Source organism: Hippichthys cyanospilos, chromosome 13 (assembly GCF_059441005.1).
Source record: "Hippichthys cyanospilos isolate Australia breed blue-spotted pipefish chromosome 13, RoL_Hcya_1.0, whole genome shotgun sequence".
NCBI classification, from domain to species: Eukaryota; Metazoa; Chordata; class Actinopteri; order Syngnathiformes; family Syngnathidae; genus Hippichthys; species Hippichthys cyanospilos.
In genome coordinates, this window is record NC_142381.1 from 19820776 (window position 1) to 19844117 (window position 23342).

The window sequence follows — 23342 nt, forward strand, 5'->3', positions numbered from 1 at the left end:
TATAATCATACATGGTGCTCATCATGTTGTAGTTTATAAGCATTTTAATGTTTCTGTTGCAGTAGTTATTTTGTTTATCGTCTAGACGAATAGTCTAAAAACCGCCTGAGGAAACGTACATTTCGTAAACTAGACGCAAACTAGGCTTGTGTCTAGTTAAAATGTTCAAGTGGCTGTGATGAGATGCCATTCATTGTGCTTGAATGAGGTTTAAAGGTTTGTTAGTGGTTTACATTGTTTACAACCGTGCAGTCGGGAACATGTTGTTGAATGGCTGCAGACCGTGCATAGATGCATGGTTGGCGCTACATTACCTTCACTCAAACGTTGGAGGGCAAAAACCTCCATGTTATACAAAATAAAAATTCGTTTCATGTTCATTGACAGATTTTCTAAGTGTTTTCCCTGCGTGACACAATTTGACGTAAGGGACAATAGTTTAATTCGGAAAGTATGAAAATGTAACCTAATAACTTTTACTTGTACAGTACATACGCGCGCGCGCACACAAGCTGCAGGGCAAAAAAACTAATAAAAACACTTTTTAGGTGCTTTTAAAGAACAGTGCATTAAGTTCTTATAACGTGCCTTGAAAGTGTTCAAATTAAGCTTTGTTAAATAAAGAAATTGCCGATAACTTATGTGTTCACATTGGCCCTCTGTTTATCACTTAGTGAAAAGTAAAGAAACAAAAAATTTTAGTGAACTTAAATTTCAAGGCAACAAACTGAGGAAATTTTAGGTCAATTCAACAAACTGGATTCATGTTCGGTCAATGTGAAAACTGACTTTTCCACATTTTCAAAAAAAATAAAAAAGCTTACAAATCTAATTGTCTCTTGTATACCCACTTACAGATATAAGTAAAAACAATTCAGCATGTTGTTAAGTAGCAAAACACTTGCTTTGTTGAGCTGAGTTAAAAAGTTAAACAGTTGGTCCCACTTAACTGTTTTAACCCCCCAAAAATACAAATCATCTTCACAACAAGCTATCTTTTTTAAAAAAAGGAACTCAGACATTGAATAACTTCTTGACACGTTTCATCCAGCCACACAGAAAGGTTATTCAATCATTAAATACAAATACTGTATGTTTAAAACGATGGCAACATGAGAAGGTTGCGGCAAGGTCACGTCGCTCCTCTGGATACGCTCTGTACAAGGTGCTGAAAAGGCAACGTCAGATAACAAATCCACACACACCAAAAATATCCCCCACCATTACACTCTGCCCACGCCGGAGGGTGGGGAAAAAACAGGACAGAGTTTGCTTTTCCGGGTCTTATCTAAAGAAAGACAGGGATGTGTGTTGTTCTTTCTCGGACATTCGTGTACACTCATGGCTTCCAAAACACATGCACGTTTTCAGTTTGCCAGAGTAACAGGTGCAATGAGTCACAAACAAGCTTAATAATTCCGTCTGTCTGTCCATCGCAGCTTATCCTCACGAGCAGTAAGGCAGGGTGAAGAAAAATACTCCTCTATGTCAACATAACTTTTAATGACAAAGATGAAGAATCCCGGCATCAAAGCAAACAAACCATGAATACAAAACAAAGTGAAGACAAATTATCATTATTATAACACTCACAATAATCAGATTCACGACACTATAACATAAAATTCGGACGTGGCACGGACACAAATGTCTCTTTGTTCCTGTACCGAGAGACAATGTACAGTGATCCCCCCTACTTCGCGATTAATGGGGGGTGTCCCCCGCGAAGTCTGAAACCCGCGAAGTAGGGTATCTATGCCGTCCTCGCTCAGAAGCTTCAACTGTTTCGCCAGTTAGACGGCCGGACGTTTCAAAATAATCAGACTGCGTTTCCTTTTTGTCTGCTTTATTCTGAACAATAGTCATCAACCATTACCCTCTTTGGTCGCCATAAAAGGACAAATTTCCGTCCAAGGCAAAACAATTAAGGTCAACAATCAACAAGCATGAACTTGTCTTTCGTGCTGACACATTGGACCACTCACATCTTCTGAGGAAAACAATATTTTAAAGCAACCAGAAGAGGGAGCTCCAAGTCCATGTACAATCCAAAACAACAAAAGGTGGTATTTTCACTTCTGCAGGGCAGAATAGTATCAGTTCCTAGATTTCTATGTACGCCACAATATAGCCGCAGTAACCATAAACAATCCTTTTTTTGTGTGTATTTTTTGCATATTTTATTTCCTTTATCCTATTATTTAACATTACATTATCCTTATTAACATTATTGTATATTCATTAAATAACTAATATTATTTAGTTTGTTGAGAATTTGTTCTCAGGACTGGTTATCTGCACCAAGACTCCGGTGAAAGAGTACGCAAGTCATCATGATGAACTTCACATTTATTTCGGCTCATGTATGGTGTATCATGTAGTATCTGTTGAATAATAAATCAACAACAATGTTAAAAGTCAGTCAACTAACATATAGACACTTGCCGAACTTTAATCTATGAATTTACTGTATTTTTAGCCGACATTAGCGGGTTAGCAACAACTAACAACTACTGACTATAAAGTGCAACCTCTACACAAACGAATCGGTTACTAAACATAGGCAGTAGCGTGCGTTATCAACATAAATGATAATAAACTATAAATATGAGCTTACGTTGTCATTCACTACATCACAGTAACGAGCCGAATGACGCACAGCGAACGTGAAATAGGAAACGGAAATGCAACGCGACCCGACAAATTAAAAGCATGCATTTCAAAATAAGACACAAAACGTCACGAACTCTACCGCTTGAAGAATTCTTAACATAGTTATTAACTAATATTACTTCATTATTTGATGAATACAGTACTGTATAATGTACTTTTTTTGCTTTTTTCAATTTTTGTCCATGTTTGCGTATTTTTAAAATTATTTTTTTATTTTGAAATATTTGTAATTTTTACTGGAAAAACCAGCGAAGTACTGGGACCTCGATATCGGAAACCGCGATGTAGGAGGGATCACTGTACTTATTGAAACACTGCCCCCTATTGGAGGGTGGAGTATCCTTCAGACAAAACCCTGAACTGGTTACCATGCAGCCAATTGCAGGGCACACAGAGACGAACAAGCCATCCACACACCCAATCACACCTAAGGGCAATTTAGAGTGTCCAATATACCTACCCTGCATGTGTTTGGAATGTGGGAGGAAGCCGAAGTTTCTGGAGAACTCACGAGGGCACAGGGAAAACATGTACACTCCACAAAGTGAACCCAGAACGAGCTGGTACTGAACTTGGGACTCTAAGCTGTGAGGGTGGGCGTGCTAACCAGTCATCCACTGTGTCGGTAACATCAAGTAAAAATTGTCTAGGTAAAGTCGCAACAACTGTGCCATTAACAACAAATTCTCACAATTAAGCACTTTGCGTACAGTTAGGGTTTTTATTTTCATGTACAGTACTTCATGAATCTTAAGAGAGTAGAGCTTTCAAGTACAGTGGGCCCCCGGGTTACGAACTTAATCCGTTCAGCGGCTACGCTCGTATCTCGAATTGCTCGTATAGCGGGCAATCCAAACCCATGTTAATTCGTGAATGCGTGCAACGCGCGCCGAAGCCTTAGGTAAAAACGACACACTGTATACATATATTAAAATTGAGTGACATAATCTGCTGTATATTTGCATTATATTATAAATACAAGGGATAAATAGCTTTTACCTTTGAAACGACAAGACTTGAGCTGGGTGTAAGCAGAGTGGGGCAGAGTCCAACGCCTAAAGTTAACACGGCGATAGCTATGCTATTGGTCTTACAGTGTTACAGTAACTCTTTCAGTCAGGGTGCAAATCACGCAGATACTAAAACATCATCCTCTTATTTCTTTCTTTACCGCTGCTAGTAATTTTAGAAGCTATGTCTAACAGATAAAGTTTGCAAAGTCTTCACAACATTCCGTTTTTCACTAATTTTCTCTCCTTCCTTCCATCCTGTCCCATCAAGCTAGATAAAGGCGTTCGGCCAATAGCATATCGGCATTTCTGTGATTGACGTGTGACGCCGGCCAATAGCATCTCCGTGAGTGAGACCGGGTGACCTTAATCGACCAATAGCATATTCGCATCTCCGTGACTGACTGATAATTATTCACACTTTTTTTTTTTTAAACGGTTGGAATGTATTGACAATTAATTTTAAAAAAAACACACATTTAAACCAATGACAATTCTTTGTCCTGCAATCGGCACATTTAATTTCATGTCAGCTGTTTTTCCCTTTAGCTGTACAAACACTACACTTAAATGGTAATATATTTAGACACCGTGAGTGAGACAGTCAGTGTGACGTTGTAAGAGCAATAGCGTTCACGTTACTGCCACAAGAAGCTACTGATGATTGATAATGTCGCTACTGTTGATTTTATTGACGCAATTAAACGAGAACATTTCTACACACTTAATGGCCGGCATGTCGAATTGCTCGTAAGGCGAGAGGTTTGTTCGTAAGCGGAGGACAAAAATCTCCCTGATCCACGCTCGTAAGGCGAATTGTTCGTAAATCAGGGTGCTCGTAAGCCGGGGGCCGACTGTACTAACATCTGTATGGCCAGTGCTACTTGACAGCACAAGTTAAGGGACACATGCAAAAAAAGTCTTTTTTGTTACATGCAGGATGTTTGAAATGAATGCTTGCTTACTTGAGGATAATGCCTCCTCAAAAGAAAGGAAAGAGTCTTTTCTTCAGAATGTAGAGCACAGTGGCGAGGAAGAGGGCTAGGGCAAGGAAGATGAGCAGTTTATCAGTTAGCTCCCTACGGTTGTACTTTGTGATGAGTTTCCTGCCCAGCTGAATGGTACCCGTCATTGTCTTAAATTCATCGTTAGTCTCTTGGATGGTCCTGGACGAAGTTGCTGGAAACGAAAGAGGAAACCATCGAACACAATGCTAAACATTCCACTCAGTAAAACATTACAAAATTCAGTCCAACCTAGTGTCGTCATCGTCTCCTCGCTCTGATTAACCTGCTGGGCCATCATTCGGCTGATGCTCATTAGATTCTTCGTAATATCGCTGGAATTTTTGGCCAGGCCTTCTTTGGTGCTCTTTCTGAATGGAAACAATAAAAAAATTAAATTGATTCATTCAATCCCCAATCCCAAAGACATTACATACTGTATATAGAGTGGAACTCCTAGATATGAATGCTTCTGTTCACGAAATAGTCAGTTTACCAGTAAAAATTTGTCCAAATTTTTGACTTTCAATTAGAGAAAAAAAATTCAATATACATAAAAGTGCTAAGTCTTATGCTCCAGGAGAAAACTTGAAATTTCCTCACGCCTTAAACACGCCATACCACTGCAGGGTATCCTGCTCTTCCATTGGTCAGAATTCCTCACTCATTGTCCTGCTCTCCTGTTGGCTGTGCTGTACAGAATACAGTAGCTCGCTAGAGTACAACTTTCCAGCCAACTGCAGGGCACACAGACGAACAACCATTCACGCATCCTATCACATCTAAGGACAATTTAGTATGTCCAATTCACCTGATTTTTGGAGTGTGGGAGGAATCCGGAGTGCCCGGAGAGAACCCACGCGGGCCCGGGGTGAACATGCAAACTCCACACAAGAAGGCCAGAGCAAGGTGGGTTTGAACACGGGTGCCCTTAACTGTGAGGTGAATGTGCTATTCACCGCGCCGCCAAGCCATCCACCTTATGTACTTGATTAGTTTACGTCATAAAAGACAAAAGAGATTAATTACTTTAGTGCTTTGAGTCGAGATGATTTAAAAGAAAAAAAAAAAAGAAACAAAACAGCAAAACATTAAAAGTTGAAGACCAATTAGTCTAATGTTGCTCAATTCCACTAATGAGTTTGGCTCTTTAATATTTTTTGACAGTTCCTATGGACCAGTAGCAGTGATTAAAAAGAAGAAATATATGATATCGAGGTAAATTGTAACATATTGTGATGTAAGAAAACTGGTCATGTGTCTTCACTTTGGTTGACCAGAAAATGTCTGAAGTATCAATAAATTGGCAAAATAGTATCCCCGCAATATCACTGATTTTTAAAGCACTTATTTTTCATGACTTGACAGTGTACAGGGTCATCTTTTCACCTTCAGCACCTTTATTCTTTTTTTGGTGTTGTGTGTACTTTGCTTTGTGGGAAAACAGAAACAGTCTAAATGAAAAAAATCAACATCACAAGTGGCCGATAATACCGTGCTAAATACTGTGCTGTTAATGTTGCACTATTACTATCTTGGGACAGTTTAACAGCCATTCAAAACGGAAGAAAATACTGCCCGTAGAAGAAACTGTATCCCAAGTTCCTCTTCCACCATTCTACAAGCCGGGTGAGTGCTCGTGCGTGGCTCTGCTTTTCTATTGAAAGCTCAGCCGGCAATATTGCATATCTCCGGGTGTCCGCAAACCAGCCACTATGATTCATCCCTGTCCCGTGTGAGACGGTGAACGTTCCCGACGTTGATTGGCAATTGTGACGCTAAGTGTGACAAAAGTTACATTTCTTAAAATTCTTGTGATCAGGCAAAATGAGCATAATTTCATGTTGCATCACTCCATACACACTTCCGCTCCATGTTCTGTCAAGTACATTGACACCAATTCAAAACGTGACATTTTTTCGCCTTCCGCCCGTTCGGTCTGAACACTTCATAAGAACTATTACCGTCTTGGAAGGGCTTATTTCAAATCAGTTAATTTCTGAGGCAAAATTTTGTTGAAGTAAAACAAATGAAAGTCAGTCAGTGTGGTGAAAAGGAATGCTGCTCGCCTGTAATTTTACCTCTGTCTGACGCCACTATCCGCTCCATTAAGCAGCGCCTGCTTCTCCATATTGTCGATTGACAATTTGCTGGCCAAGTTGGACTTCCTCCAAGTAGTCTGGTTACTGCCAGAAACACATTCACATGCATGCACATAATAATATAAAATGTGGTAACAGTATATGTTAGGAGAATTAGGTGCCCGGTATTCAGATTTGACAAAAAAAGTTACCTCAACATCTGTTTCCTGTGTCCCTCTACCTGACTGAGCAAGACCAGTTTGTCTGATTCTTTGTCCTGCTCCATCGCCATCTGCTCTAAATCCTGTCACAGAGACAACCTGTGTTGGTAATGAGATTATAGCATGCAAACCTCCGATGCTCTATGAACTTCTTACTTGAATGCGCAATCGTAGATTGTGAAAACTCTTCTTCACAGCAGTGTTCAGTTCTGTCATCTTGCTTTGTGGACCTCTGCATTCGTTAATATCCTGGTAGAACACGACCCACAGCATTTTGATTAGAGTGTGATCGGCAATAGCGTCGACCCAGATGTTATAAGAGAACACAAAAATAGGTTAATAGGAGATTAGGGCCAAACCTCCATCATTTTCTTCATCTAAATCTAACTAGTGTTGGCAATGCAGCCAATCACATGACAGACACAGAAAAAGAAAAAAAAAAAAAAAAAAACAATTCACAGTCCTGATTCCTATGGAGAATTTGGAGTCTATATGCACGGAGAGAACATGGAAACTTGACGCATTAAAACTGGTGTCGGGATTTGAACAACCTCAGAACTGCAATGCAACGTCATAACTGCTTGGACTTAGTCAAATTTCTATTCGTCTTTCCGTATTACCAGGCAGCTGTTTCAAAAAAACAGGTAACATCGAAACTAAGATGACCAATTAATGGTGTATTTTATATGAGCACGTGCCAAGTAGTTGTTCACGTTACATCTGTTGTCGTCGATGCAGGTATCTCGTCCTAGGCTCATGCAGTCGCAAAAAAGAAACAAAAATCCATATTGCAAAGAATGATTCTAAAATGGCCAACTCTACAACTAGCTGAACCGACGCTGATTAAAAGTACTTAACAATTAACCTGGATGAGAGCCTTGACTTCCAAATCATATTTCAATATTTCTTGTTCGCATATTCGGACTTGAACATCTTGAGACGCCATGACACCAACGTTTTCGACTCTTGAAGCTGCTTGAAGCTGTACGGCAAATCAAAGGGGACAAACCTACTCGAGGACGCGCAAGATGGCGTCCAAGATAGACGCAAGAATGCCACAGCTGATCAGTGTTTCGAACGTCTGTCGCTTAACATCATCCATTGACTTTAGTATGACTCGCTAAACACTTATCGACAAATTTTATACAACTTCCCAGTCTGTAAAATATTGGCATTTTATTTAATACCGAGTTCATTGCTCTTGACCGGACGCAGAAGCACGACTGAGCTGAAAACTAGCTAACCAAAGCTGCCTCGCTGCTGTATGCGAAGCCTCATCATCCGTCAACATGAAACCAAATGTACAAGGAATGAAACGTAAAGAAAGGGAATCTACAGTCCACAAAGAAGGTATGTTTTTTGGAATACCTCTGAATAGTAACGATACTTCAGCTAGCTCCTCAGCTACAACTACCTAGCTCTGCTGCTTCAGCCAATAGTGAACATGATTATGCAGCCTCAGATACCCACGCTACTGACCAGAATGACGACATTATATCCCTGCCGATTTCTGCACCTGATACACCAACCACATCAAAAGCAGAAAAACAAAAAGCTGAGATAGCTCTGTCAGATCTGCAGAATAACATTGTTGCTGCAATTAATCAATTAATTTTAAGAGTGACTACCTCCAAAGCAACAAGTTGAGATTCACTGAAGATTTAACTGCTGATGACAAAGCAATTTGAAATAAGCTGTGGCCGTTGATTGAAGCTGCAAAGAAATAAGGAAAGAAGGCACATTTTGCAGGGTCATCGATTGAAAGGAAGTCCACCCAGAACAACTTGATCTGCACCATATGAACACTTCATCTACTGGAGCAACCTTCCACGCGTAAAATCTTCCATATCTTCTTGCAAGAAAACAAGCTAAAGTCATAACCTTCAAGCATAAGTAGATGTGACACGGATTCTGGTTTGGATCTGTAATGGGATGGCAGCGAAGACGTTTTGAGAGGAGTTGGAGAAGGACTTTCCATTCCCAAATCCGTTTCATCTGCACCACTACGTCCACTGAAAATGATTGAAGATTCACATTAATTTGGGGATTTTGTTCTATAGACTGTGCATTGTTTATTAAGAATAGGGAACAAAGTACAGAAAAAGATGGTGAAATAAATGTGTTTTTTATTCCCTACCTCTTGAGATTATTGTTCTTTAGTTAAATAAAAATCATATCTTTCTGTTATCTAGTTTAAGGGATAGAGTTTGTTTTCTATATTCTTATAATACTTAAGGTTTTCTACATTTTCTAGTACTTGTTCTTAGTACTTTGTTGTTATCTTGTCATTTTCAGTTTTTTCTCTTAAAGCCAGGGGGTTGAGACAGAATATTAAGCGAAAAGCTTGCAAAGCAGCAAAAAACGGACTTCATTTTTCCAAGAGACACATTCTGTTAAGAAAGATAGAGTATTGGAAAGCACGATGGGGCAGTGACATTTGGTTATTGCATGGAACAGAAAGAGCAGCCGGATATGTGATTACTCCTAATGGAGTAATTATGTTATTTAAAAGTATAGCAGGACACAAATAATATGTATGTTGTTACCCACTTTACCAACTGATCTAGCCAAACTTGAAATTGGACAAATTTGCTTCTCTTCGACTCGCAACAGTAACCGTAATATACGCTCATTGTTTAAAAAAGATGTCGTATCAGTTCCATATGTGGTAGCTTATTGGAACTCCTTTGTTATTAATCTTGGCTGGAAAAAGATTTGGAATCTACCTGCTAGATATATGCTAACTAATAAAGTAAAGGAGGTGTCTTTCAAAATAATTCAGACTCCTCTAAAGTTTTTTTTTTTTTTTTTTTTTACAAAGATCTAAAAAGGACAAAGATGTAAACTGTTCTTTCTGTGAAGAATGTACTGAAGATGTATTCCACTTGTTTTGGTCTTGCCCCTTCTCCACCAGATTGTGGAAGGATGTCTGTTTTTATTTCTACATATGTTAACCATGACTTTCCCCTGCGCTTTGAACATGTATATTTGGCTTTATCAACTACTCAACCAAAAACAATAAACAATTTTACATCATAAATCTCCTTATACTCTTAACTAAACGGCATATGCACAAATGCAGATATACCACTCAAAAACCTAAACTCTGCTTCAATCAATGAAGTCAAATTATTTGACTTCATTGAATATTAAAACTTTTAAATTGTCTAATAATTTAAAAGCCACTAAAACCTGCAATGTATGTACTCTTTTTAATATATTTCCTTATTATGTTGCACTGTTGTTGAGTTTTTGATTGTATCCTCCTAGTGTTTTTGTTGTTGTTTTTGTGAATTGTATTCTGTTAATTAAAAAAAAACAAAAAACAAACCTACTTCCGCCTTCTTTTCTTCTTTTCTTTATCTTCTTTCCTTTATCAGGTCGAAAACGGAAACTTTCGATGCATTACCGTCACCCTCTGAAATGGGGCAATTTCTGCTTTCTGCCAATAGCGAATGGAATACTATATACACGTTGCCGTTAATAAACGTTATACTACTGTTAAACATCAAGCAATGAGTTTACTTACTTTTGTTTGGATTCCACTTGTATAAATGTTAAAAGGGGCGGCACAGTGGAAGAATGGTTGGTTGGTTCAATTACAGCCTCAGGAGTGTGGAGTTTGCATGCCCACGTAGGATCTCTCCAGCTTCCTGCCACACTCCAAAAACATGCGTTGTAGGTGTTTTGGACACCCCAAATTAGGTGTGTTTAGGTGTGTGAATAGTTGTTAGTCTCTGTGTGGCCTGCAAAGGACAGCCTCAGCTGGCTGCCAGTCAGTTGCAGGGCGCACAGAAACTAACAACCATTCACGCATCCAATCACACGTAAGGACAATTTAGTATGTGCAATACACCTGCTATGCTTGTTATTTGTTTCGTCTTTTGTTGACGTTTCCTGAAATGTAAATATGTTTCGGCTTTTGGGAACTTGTTTTACAAAATGTATATTTGTTTCAGCTTTTGATCATTTGTTTTCTGACATGTAAACATAATTTCGGATTTTGTTAATATGTTTTGTGAAATGCGAACTTGTTTTTTTTGGTAATTGTTTTCTGAAATGTAAACGTTTCGTCTTTTGTTTAAGTGTTTCCTGAAATCAGTGGTGGACCCCTCAGGGCCAGCAAAGCCCTCTCTGCTAGTCTAATATAACCTGATAATATCATAACTATAATAAACTATAATAATTACAACTATAATAAAAGTCAATTTCATTTTATATTTATTTTTACTGAATATATATCTTTTATTAATCAATCAATCAATCAATCGAATTTTATTTGTATAGCCCTAAATCACCGAAGTCTCAAAGGACTTCACAGATGAAAACAGGTCATGTGGAGACTTCTTTTGAAAAAAGAAGTCATACAGCAGGGGTCTCAAACCTGCGGGCCAATTGCGGCCCCCGGGATGATAATTTGCGGCCCCCGTCTTGAAATGAAAGAATAATATTAGTGTGGCCCGCAAAACGGTTGTGAATGACTCTTGTTGTGTGCGAAGCATAACGAACCAATCACGATAAGGTAATTACCCTAGTTCGCCCCCGTCCATTATAACGTTGAAATTTCTTCCGCATTTGTAGGGTTAGGCACGGTGGCCGAGAGCCCTCAATGTCGATTTAGTTTCCTTCTGCCCCGCAAGTAAAGGATTTACCCACTGTGTTAACGGAACTCTAGTGCAGATTTAGATATATAAGGGGTTGGGTGACCAGCCGAGTGTTCTTCCCCTCACTCAACTACGCCGTATTTATATACGATTTTACTTTTTTATTTTGGAAAAGTGTGTTTAAATTTCACTACAATGCTACCCAGATCTCCCTGCCATATACACGCCTTTCTCTGATAACGATCAGAAAGCGAACGTGCGTATGAGCCACAGCCCCGTTAAACCCGAGACGGACTCCCGGTGGAATCACACATTACAGAGCCCCAAAGATGTCGCTTTCAAATCCTGCAGTGAAGAGAAAGGTTGGCGATGAGCACAGACAATTTCAGGAAAAGTGGGGAGTGCAATATTTCTTTGTTGAGCACAGGGGCACCCCAACGTGTCTTATTTGTACTGAAAAAGTCGCGGTGCACAAGGAATACAATTTGAAACGTCATTATACAACTAGACATGCTGAGGAGTACGAAAAATACCAGGGAGATGAGAGAGCCAACCAGGTTGACAGTCTTAAAAAACGTCTACTGAGGCAACAAGATTTATTTAAGAAAGCAACCAAAGAAAATAATGCAGCAGTCGAAGCCAGCTATGCCATTAGCGAGATGATTGCTAAAGCAGGAAAACCATTCACAGAAGGTGAATTTGTCAAAAAGTGCCTATTACAGGCTGCACATACAGGCACATACAGGCTGTACACGTCGGTCCAGAAAAGAAAGGTCAGTTTAACAACACCAGCCTTTCTGCCAACACCGTGGCAGAGCGCATTTCTGAACTGTCAAGTGACATTTATGATCAACTGTGCTATAAAGCAAAATGTTTCAGTGTATATTCAGTGGCTCTTGATGAGACCACAGACATCACACACACTGCCCAGCTCGCAATATATGTCCGTGGTGTTGATGACAATTTTGAAGTGATGGAGGAGTTGCTCACAGTAATTCCAATGCATGGCCAGACCACTGCTAAGGAAATATTTCACCACCTGTGTGATGCCATTGAGAATGCTGGTTTGCCATGGAAGAGCTTTGTTGGAAAAACAACTGATGGAGCCCCATCACTGATAGGGAGGAAGAATGGACTGGTTGCACTTGTTCAAAAAAAACTGGAAGAGGAGGGTGTGGAGGAGGCCATAGCTCTGCACTGCATCATCCATCAGCAGGCCCTTTGCAGCAGATGCCTGAAGTTTGACAATGTGATGTCTGTCGTGAAATGCATCAACCAAATCAGATCCAGGGGCTTAAAGCACAGTGGGTTCCGTGCTTTTTTAGAGGAAATGGAGTCAGAATATGGGGATGTGCTCTACTTCACTGAGGTACGTTGGCTCAGCAGGGGAAATGTATTGAAGAGATTTTTTGAGTTGAGAGCAGAAGTAAAAGACTTCATGGAGAAGGGCGTAGTGGCTGTTCCTGTGCTATGTGATTCCAAATGGCTCATGGACTTAGCTTTTCTTGTTGATATCACACATGAGCTTTATGTTCTGAACAAGCAGCTACAAGACCAGGGGCAACTTGTCAGTGCTGCCTATGACCAAGTGAGAGCATTCTGCACAAAACCTGTGTTGTGGAAAGCCCACCTCTCTCAGACAAACCTTTGCCATTTCCCAGCATGCAAGGCACTCATGGATGAAGGCAGACCATTCAGTGGTGAGAAGTATGTTGAAGCCATTTTGAAGCTACAGGAGGAATTTGATCACAGGTTCGCAGATTTCAAGACGCACAGAGCCACATTCCAAATTTTTTCGGACCCCTTCTCCTTTGATGTGCAAGATGCCCCTCCTCTGCTTCAAATGGAGCTCATTGACCTGCAGTGCAACTCTGCACTCAAAGCCAAGTTCAGGGAGATGAGTGGAGAAGCAGACAAGCTTGGGCAATTTTTGAAAGAGTTGACCCCCAGCTTCCCTGAACTTTCCAAAATGTTAAAAGCGGACCATGTGCCTTTTTGGGAGCACATACTTGTGTGAGAACCTCTTCTCCACCTTGAACTTCAATAAGTCCAAGTACAGGTCCAGACTTACGGACGGGCATCTTCATGCCCTCCTGAGGGTCTCCACTGCTTCCTCCCTCAAGCCAAATGTGGCTCGTCTATGTGAGAAGAAGCGCTGCCAGGTCTCTAGCAGCAAGAAGTAGGCAAGAGAAGCCATTTTCAGAATAGTTCAAGTTCAATGTTTCATTCATGTTCATAAAGTTAAAAGTTAAAGAACCGTTAAATCAGACATTTGTTTTCTAATTCATTTATTTAATTCATTATTTTGTGTTAAAAATAAAGATATATGTGAACATCAGAATGATTTATCAGCGCTTTTCTTGTGGAAATCCTGATGCGGCTCAGCCTCACCCAGACTTTGCCTCCAGTGGCCCCCATGTAAATTGAGTTTGAGACCCCTGTCATACAGAGACATCCTTTCAGTTTAAGGTACACAACAGCATGCCCTGTCAAACGCTCCCAGAAGGGGAAGGAAAAATTCAAAAACCCGAATTAGGGGAAAATCAGAAACCTCCAGAAGGGACCACAGGTGGGAGGAGCTCCCTTCCAGGCCCACAGCAACCTGTGGAGGCTGCATGTACCAAATACAGACAAATAGATACACATAAACAATACAGATTACAGAAAACATATTGTGCTATATAGTGAAATAATGTCTTGACAGCAGGCAAAGCCATTGGGCAAGAACCATCCCACATTCCAACCAGGTGGACCGCAGACGTCCGATCTCCTAACCCGCGATGGTCGATCAATGCAGGGCCAAATGGAGGCGGTCAAGTCAACCCTCACCATCTAGCTAGCCCCCACTCCGAGCCGGAAGAGGGGGGCAGGAAAAAAGAAGAAAGCTGCAGACAGGCTCCATTAACAAAATGCTTTTGAGTATAAATGTGTTTTTAGTCGGGATTTAAAGATTTCTACTGAGGTGGCTGCGGGAACTTCCATAGTTAGGGCATTCCATAGTACTGGCGCGCGAATGGAAAATGCCCTTGATCCCGCGGACTTCTTTTTAGCCCGTGGGGTCGATTGCAAACCGGCATTTTGTGACTGAAGTTGTTGGGACGGAATATATGGTGATACCAAGTCGACAAGATAGGAAGGAGCTAAACCGTGTAAAATTTTGTAAGTAATTAACAGCACCTTAAAATCACATCTCATGTGTATTGGAAGCCAATGCAGGTCAGCTAGAATCGGAGTAATATGATCGAACTTTCTCGTCCTTGTCAATAGTCTCGCTGCTGTATTCTGTACAGACTGCAGGCTTTTAATGTAGGACATGGGAAGTCAAGCAAACAAAACGTTAAAATAGTCTAGGCGCGATGTAACAAATGAATGAATAAATGTTTCTGCATCGCGAGGACAAAGGATAGGGCGAATTTTAGCTATATTGCGAAGGTGAAAAAACACCGTTCTTGTCACGTTATTAATATGTGTTCAAAAGGAGAGAGTTGAGTCAAATATCACGCCGAGATTTTTAGCAGAACTACTTTGGTAAATAGTAGTTTTCCAGGTTCAATGTGGGATTCTTAATCATGTGCTGATGATGAGCAGGGCCAATAATTAACAACTCTGTTTTACTAGGGTTAAGAAGCAGAAAATTGGAAGACATCCATTGTTTAATCTCGGCAAGGCAGGCCTCCAGTTTACTGTACTTGCACGGATCTGTTATTTTTAAAGGCATAATCGGTTGGGTATCATCAGCATAGCAATGGAAACTAATAGCATGTTTACGCATAATATCGCCAAGAGGGCTCATATAGTTGTTAAACAGTAAAGGACCAAGTACTGACACCTGCGGGACACCACATGAGACGGAGAAAGATTCAGAGATCACATTGCCATAAGAGACACTATGCGTCCTTCCCAGGATGTAAGATCTGAACCAAGAAAGTGCTGGTGAGAGTGCTAGGTGAGGTTTCTTAAGTAATGGGTGAATGACGGCCTTCTTAAAAGCATCAGGTACAATGCCAGAGGAGAGTGACAGGCTGATAATATTCAAGACAGATGACCCTAAGACCAGGAATAAGTATTTAACGAGTTTGCCTGGAAGCGGGTCGAGCATGCAGGACGTCGGCTTTGCTGCATTAACCAGGTGTGTAAGACACTCCAGGGATACTAAATCAAACAGGGACAGGGTAACCAGACTTTCTTGAACCTGATTGTCCGATTGTCATCAACAATCACAGCCGAGGGGGTAAGTGGTGCTGCCTTTTTTATTTCGTCCCTTATTAGCTGAATCCCCTGAGTAAAGAATTGCATGAAATCATGTGCTGAATGGAGGGAACTATGATAAATCTGCTGCTCTTGCGTTAGCTGTGCTACCGTATCAAATAAATACAGTGGGCCCCCGGTTTACGAACACCCTCTTTTATGAACATTTCGACTTACGAGCGTGGAGTTTTTTGTCCCCCACTTACGCACAAACCTTCCGTCTTACGAACAATACGACATGCCGGCCATTGTTTTAGTACATTTAATTTCGCTTTGCTACATCAACTAAATCAGAAGTTGACGCTCATCACGGCAACGTTGAACGCTATTGCTCTTACAATGTCACAGTCACTGTCTCAGTCACAATGTCAGTCCCGGTCTCACTCACGGAGATGCTATTGGCCGGTGTCACGTCATCACAGAAATGCCGATATGCTATTGGCCGAACGCCTTTATCTAGCTTGATGGCACAGCTGGGCGGGACGGAAGGAAGGAGAGAAAATCAGTCAAAAATGGAAGGAAGGAATGTTGTGAAGACTTTGCAAACTTTATCTGTTAGACATGACTTCTAAAATTGCTAGTGGCGGTAAAGGAAGAAGTAAGAGGAAGATGACAATACAAACGAAGCAGGAGATAATAAAAAAAAAAATACGAAGGAGGCGCACGCATGATTAACCTTGCTCGTGAGTATGGCCGTAACCGCTCGGCAATCTTCTAAGGGCAAGACTTTCCTTGCCGGGGGACGGACCTCGATCGACAACAAAATTGAGAGGCTTCTTCTATTATGGATTAAAGAGAAGGAAATCGCCGGTGATATGTTCTAGTTTGAGAAAAGTTCCCGTTTAAGAAAATAAATAAATAAATTGTGCGGGTTGGTCTCTGCTCCCCTCCGCCTCCACTCAGCTCAAGTCACGTCGCCCCAAAGGTAAATGTCATTTTTCCTTTGTATATGTTATTTAATTTAACTGTACAGTAGATTATGTTACTTATTTTTAATATGTGTATATATTCGTGATGTTTTTACCTAAGGTTTTTGCACGCGTTGCACGCATTCACTAATTAACATAGGTTTGGATTGACTGTCATACCAGCAGTTCAAGTTACGAGCGTATCCGCTGAACGGATTAAGTTCGTAACACGGGGGCCCACTGTATTTTGGGTTATTTTTATTAAGACTCATCATTTTGGAAAAGTAATTTGTTTTTGCTAACCTAAGAGCCTCTTTATATTTCAGCAAGCTATCGCACCAGGCATGACGGAAAACCTCGAGTTTAGTTGTTTGCCATTTACGCTCAAGTTGTCTACTTAACCATTTACACGTACGACTTTCATCCGTAAACCACGGAGTGTGTCGTTTCGGATGAGTTTTAAGTTTCAATGGCGCAATAGAGTTTAGGGAATTTAAAAGAACCGTATTAAAATCATTCGCGACCTTATCGACTGAACCAGTGAAAGACAGAAAGGCAGCTCTTGCGGTAGTTCAGAAAGTGCAGCAGTGGTTGATGAGTTAATATCACGGCTCTTAAAGCCTTGGTTTTGGACATTAAGACCACACTGAGCTAGGACTTCAAATGTTATAAGAAAATGATCAGACATAGCGTTAGTATACGGCAAAATTGTGACATTTGAGGTGGTGAGGCCACGGGTTAACACTAACTAAGATATTACCATTCCGGTGTGTCACTACTTTCATTCTTTGTGTAAAAAACCAAATGCATCGATTATTGCTTGAAATGCTACAGTAAGTAGCTCCAATGGGGAGTTCATATGAATATTGAAGTCACCCATAATTAATATATTATCTGTATGAGTTATTAAGTCAGCCATAAGTTCAGGGAATCCAGAGTATGGACCGGGAGGACGGTAAATAACGACCACATAGAATGGTGGTGAGGAGCTCGATTGCATAACGAGAGCCTCAAATGTCTTGAAGGTGTGATTAGTGCTTGTGCTAAGTTTAAGATCAGATTCTGAAATTAAGGCGACACCTCCCCCTTTTTTACAAGGAAAGGCAACGTGTGAGATCACAAAGTTTGGGGGTGAGGCCTCCTTTAATGATAAGAATTCATTTGGTTTTAACCAGGTTTCACAGAGACCAAGCACTTTAAGATTGTGATCTGTAATAAGATCATTTACAAAAAGGGCTTTTGAGGGGAGTGACCTAATATTTATGAAGCCGAATTTAAACTGGGAAATTTTTCCTGGACTATTCTGAGTCTTCATGTTGGTAGTACTAATACTAATAAGATTTTAAATGGCTGGGGCTTGGTGTGTATTTTGAGTAATTAAAACCTCGTCGCAATGTTAGTAAAGTAGGAATTCGATTGTTGACGGCTACAGCGCACGTTTGAATATTAATATTCCGCCTAGGTACTATGTCACTAGTCCGACCGGTTAAGGAGGCACGGCTATTTTCCTTAATCAACACCACCTCAGCAGAAATCTAATCACTAGGGCATTCAGCATTAGGTATTGAAACAGTGTATGGATTGCAGTGACCTACACTAAGTATGCTAAGTGTGTTGTAGCAGTCCAGCCTAGTGCCGGTTAGCTCTAGCCTTAACGACTCCACACCCGTTCTAGCAGGCTCGCTACTCGCCTGCGACCCGACATGCTTTAATGTGAGAAGTCATGGAAGGCTCAAACCATAATCTATGTTTCTAGAAAGAGTGATGGCGTCTTACCAGTTAGGGTGAAGGCCATCCATCTTTAGCAGGTCGGGCCGGCCCCAGAAAGAGGGCCAATTATCTACAAAATGGAAACCCTGCTCTCTACAGAAACAAGCCATCCACCGGTTCATCATTGCCTCTCGCAAGCAGAGGGCCAGAGACAATAACTCGATACCGACTCATCTTTCTAGCGAGATTACAAATCCTAGCTATGTTCTTCTTTGTGATCTCAGACTGCCTCATTCTAGTATAGTTGGAGCCAACATGTCCGAGTAACTAGTGTTGTTTGCACTAAGCTGGTGTCTAGGCCTCTTGCGTGTCAGCTCCCTGAGATTAGCTTCAATGTCGGGTGCTCTGGCCTCAGGAATACACATGGTGGCTGGCGTTTTAAAACTTAGCGTTACGGGTGATGGAGTCCCCTATAACTAATGTGCGGGAGCCAGTAGACTGGGATATCGTGTGCCTAGCAAGGGGGCTAAAACGATTATGCGTCTGAACGGGCTCACCACGGCTAGCAGGCTTCTTAGGGCTAATGCTAGCCGGACTAGCGGGTAGGCTACGACCTGCATTAGCCGACGCTAGCGGCATTGCGGGAGGGCTACGGCCCGCACTGTCACTATCAGATGTGTCCGCCTGATCTACGATTATCAAACTACTCTGCTCTAGCTGACGGACACGGCCCTGTATGAGAGAAAGCCTCTCCATGAGAATAATGCAGGTGTTGCAAGTGACTGATGCGGTGGAGGTGCATGAAGCCATGCTTACCTTAGTACAGCCGAGCGAATACTTACGCTAGCAGAGCAGCTGAGAACGACGACGAACGGAGCTAAGAGCTGTTCAGAGATTCGGCGAATCACTAGCTAACGAAGAATTGAAACAGTCCTCACAAATAAAGAAAAAACACCGAACACAGGTCCGACGGGTGGTGGTAAAATAGAAAAAAAATATCATTCGTCTCTCCAGCTAAGGTTAAAACGTTCTCAATATTCAACTCAAATCCAAAAGCAGATCCATGCTACAAAGGCAGATCCATGCGTGCAAAGGATAAAATTCGTAAATCCAAAGGAGAGTTCACACAAACACTTGTCTCACGGGTCTCACGAGAGACGTACTCATATAACTGGTCAAACACGGATACGAATGGTGAATCACAGATACAAATTTGAAAACACCGATACAAATTGGAAAATACGAATACAAATGGTGAAACATGCATATGTCTATTTGAAGACACAGATACAAATTTGAAAACACAAATACGTCTTTTTGACAGCGATCTTACTCCATAGTGTATGGGCCCATATTTTTTGTTAGCTGCAATAGCAAAATCGAGTCACAAGATCGCCACCTAGAGGACTCAGGTGACGTTCTACCTGAGGCCTCTCGGTGGCGATCACATGACTCGATTGGCTGTTGCAGTGTTACGTCTCGTTAACTGGACACTCACTGCAGGAAGACAGCGCTATATTGGTCCACCAATGTTTAACGGTTGAAGTGGTTAAATAAAATTATATATACAGTGGTACCTCGGTACTCGACCGCCTCTATACTCGACCAAATCGGTGCTCGACCAAAAAATTCAAGTAGATAATGCATCGGACCTCGAACAGATTTTCGGTTCTCGACTAGCCGAGCCGAGCCGACCCGAACGCGCTCCTCGGCCCTTCTCGGCCAGCGGGTAAGCGCCAGTTCAACTCAGACCGCCAGCGGAGTAAGACGTTTGTTCGAGTATTTCTTCCCGGATTTAAACTTTTTCGTGTTTCTTTAGCCCTTAATAATGGGTCCAAAGAAAGACAGTGGTAAGGGGAAGGCAAAGAGGAAAACAATGAGGACCACTATTGAACCGAAGAAGGAAATTATAGCAAAATATGAACGTAGTGTACGAGTGTCCGACCTCGCGTCGCAGTTAGCTAGCGTCATCATGGAAGGAGTAACTCCCTCCCGTCCTCTCCACATCCATTCCTGTATGCCATCAACCACTCTCCAAAACGTAAGTAAATTATACAAAATGGTTTATAATGCTTTATTTATCTTTATCTTTATCATGTACTGCTTGTGCACATTTACTTGTGCACACATACTTTCCATTATTTCTTATGGGAAAATTGGTTTCGGTGTTCGAACAAATCGGTGCTCGACCACCACCTCAGAACGGATTATGGTCGAGTACCGAGGTACCACTGTATAAAAAAAAGTGTTTCTCCACCAGCTAATGTTATTGTTAGCGTACATCTAAGCCAGACTCGCGGACGCTTTTTTTTTTTTTAAACACAATGGCTGAAGAAGAGGAAACCGGAAATTGGACCGAAGCCACTTTCAACGTGTCCATGTCAATACAAATGGATTTATTTTTCGAAATGAAATGCAGACAAACTCTACAAGCATGTCATGAAAGTCTTTCTGAGGACAAAAAGAAGAATGGCTTTTGTACTGAAATAACTTGGGGACAGCCATTTTGGGTGAGTTATTATGTTTTTGTCTTTTCATGTCATTCATATTCACTTGTCATGTTTAGTTGGCTTTTGTTTTTGTGTTGTTGGCTTGTTGTTGTGTTCTTGTTTCTGTTCAACTCCCGTCTGCCTTTGTTGTCTGCATTCTACTTATATTAAATTGCCATTTGTAATTTAGCGTACAATCTTGTTAAGGCTTGCTTGCTCTTGGTGGACTTCATAAAACTTAGTTGACAAATAATTTAAAATTATTATGACTTATTCTAAGTTTTGGCATGCATAATGATAAGTTTTAATTGCTGATGCAGGTTTATTGATGTTTAAATGCTCTGAAATAAAGCCTGTGTACGTGCGTACTGGTGCGCATTAGGGGTCCAAGCACAGAAGGCCTAAGTGTGAAATGCACTGACCGCCACTCCTGCCCTGAAATGTAAAAATGTTTCAGCTTTTGGTCATTCGTATTCTGAAATGTAAACATGTTTCGTCTTTTGTGAAAATGTTTTCTCAAAAGTCAATTTGTTTTGGTTTTTGGTAAAATATTTTCTGAAATGTTTTCATTTTCTGCTAAAATGTTTGACTTTCAGTTTGTTCATTTGTTTTGCACTTCAGGTCCACCATGTGTTTGGTTTGATAAAGGAGTCTCAGTGGCCAAGTTAGTCAGGTAAAATTAAGTTTAAATAAAACATGTTATACAATACCAGTACAAAAAATAAGAACAAACTAAAACAGAATGCCTTTATTGTCAATATACATATATACAATATGCTCTAATTGGTGCATATTAAAACTAGATAAATGATAAATAGAATAAAATTTAATAATAATAAATAAAATTTTAATGAATTAATGAAGTCATCCAGACTACAGAGCAAAACAAAAGTAATGCCAGTGTTCCTTCGTTTTTCCCAATTAAAGGGGACTGGAAAACCACATGCAAAAAGTGAATTTTGCAGGGCTAGGAGTTATGGGATTACCTTAGTTTACAGTTATCATACCTTAGTTTACAGTTATCATAAACTACTTGTTAAAATGCATCTTATTTTGAAGCATTGACTAGTCTTCTCACAACCTTTGGCTGTTTTACAGTAATGGAGTAGATGACAGGCAGTGCATACCCCCCATGTATTCATTGCACTTCTGGCCCAAAAAACTTTAAAAACAAAAACAAAAAATAAAACGAACGAACAAAAAAAAAAAAAAATGCAGCTCTCCCTCCCATCCCTTTTAGATACTGCCTGGTAAATGTGTCTGTCCTTGCCTGGGTCATGGTATAAAATCACACAATCTTACTCTTGGTGCGTTTTCAACAACTGTCCAATACCCATTCTACGCAGCCACCTATGTGACGAATTTACATTCTGAATTACTAGGTTTATTAAGCCAGTGAGTACAGCAACTTAACCAACAATTTGCCACTCCTGGTCTCTTCAAAGCACAGTGGCAGAACTGCAATTGACAGTCATGTCCACTGGGAGGCATGATCATGCTCGTCATTTGTACCAGGGCTCAACTGAACACACTTCTCCACTACTTGGTGGAAAAGTAAAGTGACTATAATCACATTGACGATAGATTCCAGTTTATACTTGAAAGATACGGCAACTCTGCAGACAAACATGCAAGCCAGTTGGTTTGTATTTCTGTCAGCAAAAGAGGCGCGTTGGACTGATAGACATTTGACTGAACACCTATCTGGACGATTACAACTATTAATGGAAATATGCGTTTATTTTTTAAATGTATCAGTAAAATAGTTTGTTCATGAAAGTTGTGCTATTCTAATGAGGACTGACATGACTGGAAGTCAGTATAAGAAACAGGAATGACTTGGCCAATAAATCTCCAAGAGATGTTGAGACCAGATGCCACCTAGAAAAGAAACAAAAGGCTTCCTCCAACATACCAGTGTGAAAAGAAGAAGATAACATTGAAGATTTATGGCGCACCAGTTTCCCCCTCTTCCAAAGAATGGTCGGTGAATGAAAGACTTTTGAAGACACTACCCCCCCCCCCCCCCTCCCCCCACACACACATACACACGCACAAACCTGCATTCCACAGCTGGACTACATGCCCCAAAAGTGTATAAGAACTGAATGTGGAAGGTGAAAGTTTGCCGTTTTCTGCACTGACCTGTGGCAGGACTGCCCCGCGGCATCATGTACTTTCCCACTCTCTGTCTGTATTAAATCAATTGTTTCACTATGTTGTGGTATGGGCGATCTTTCAACAAAAACTAACACGCTAGAAACTAGTTAGACGCGAGTTTTTCTAGGTTCCTTTACTATGAATGAAAAACATACTAGTTAATTGAATGGTTGTTTAGTGAAAAACGATCCTAGAGAAAACAATAACACTGGGATTTGTATAAGGACAGAGTGT

At 40.8% G+C, this 23342-nt stretch overlaps 1 protein-coding gene and 1 long non-coding RNA gene across 9 annotated transcripts; one reads left to right on the forward strand and one right to left on the reverse strand.

The window, feature by feature from the left end:
* Window positions 1-1484: 1484 nt before the first annotated feature.
* bnip1a (BCL2 interacting protein 1a) lies at window positions 1485-18451 on the reverse strand. Of its 8 annotated transcripts, none has more exons than XM_088431094.1 (7): window positions 10519-18451; window positions 10325-10431; window positions 7146-7238; window positions 6981-7072; window positions 6769-6873; window positions 4940-5058; window positions 1485-4862 (listed from the first exon to the last, which is right to left on the reverse strand). In XM_088431094.1, the coding sequence occupies exons 3-7, from the start codon at window positions 7203-7205 to the stop codon at window positions 4666-4668; spliced, it is 573 nt and encodes a 190-aa protein (XP_088287220.1). In that variant the 5' UTR covers window positions 7206-7238; window positions 10325-10431; window positions 10519-18451; the 3' UTR covers window positions 1485-4665. The 8 variants fall into 8 exon arrangements, with proteins under 8 accessions (XP_088287220.1, XP_088287222.1, XP_088287221.1 ...); XM_088431096.1 differs by having other exon boundaries at window positions 10321-10431; XM_088431095.1 differs by having other exon boundaries at window positions 10325-10452.
* Window positions 7837-9809, forward strand: LOC148414173 (uncharacterized). Its single transcript, XR_015867575.1, has 2 exons — window positions 7837-8339; window positions 8739-9809. It is a non-coding gene; the product is annotated as an uncharacterized LOC148414173 (long non-coding RNA).
* Window positions 18452-23342: the final 4891 nt, after the last annotated feature.

What these genes read in the sequence shown, in the direction of transcription:
- bnip1a (XM_088431092.1), bottom strand. Translation starts at nt 7,935, where the DNA reads ATGGCGTCTCAAGATGTTCAAGTCCGAATATGCGAACAAGAAATATTG. An exon ending in AAGTCAAGGCTCTCATCCAG is followed by an intron (nt 7,239 to 7,854) that starts GTTAATTGTTAA and finishes GTGTTCTACCAG; the next exon opens with GATATTAACGAATGCAGAGG. An exon ending in ATCTACGATTGCGCATTCAA is followed by an intron (nt 7,073 to 7,145) that starts GTAAGAAGTTCA and finishes TCTCTGTGACAG; the next exon opens with GATTTAGAGCAGATGGCGAT.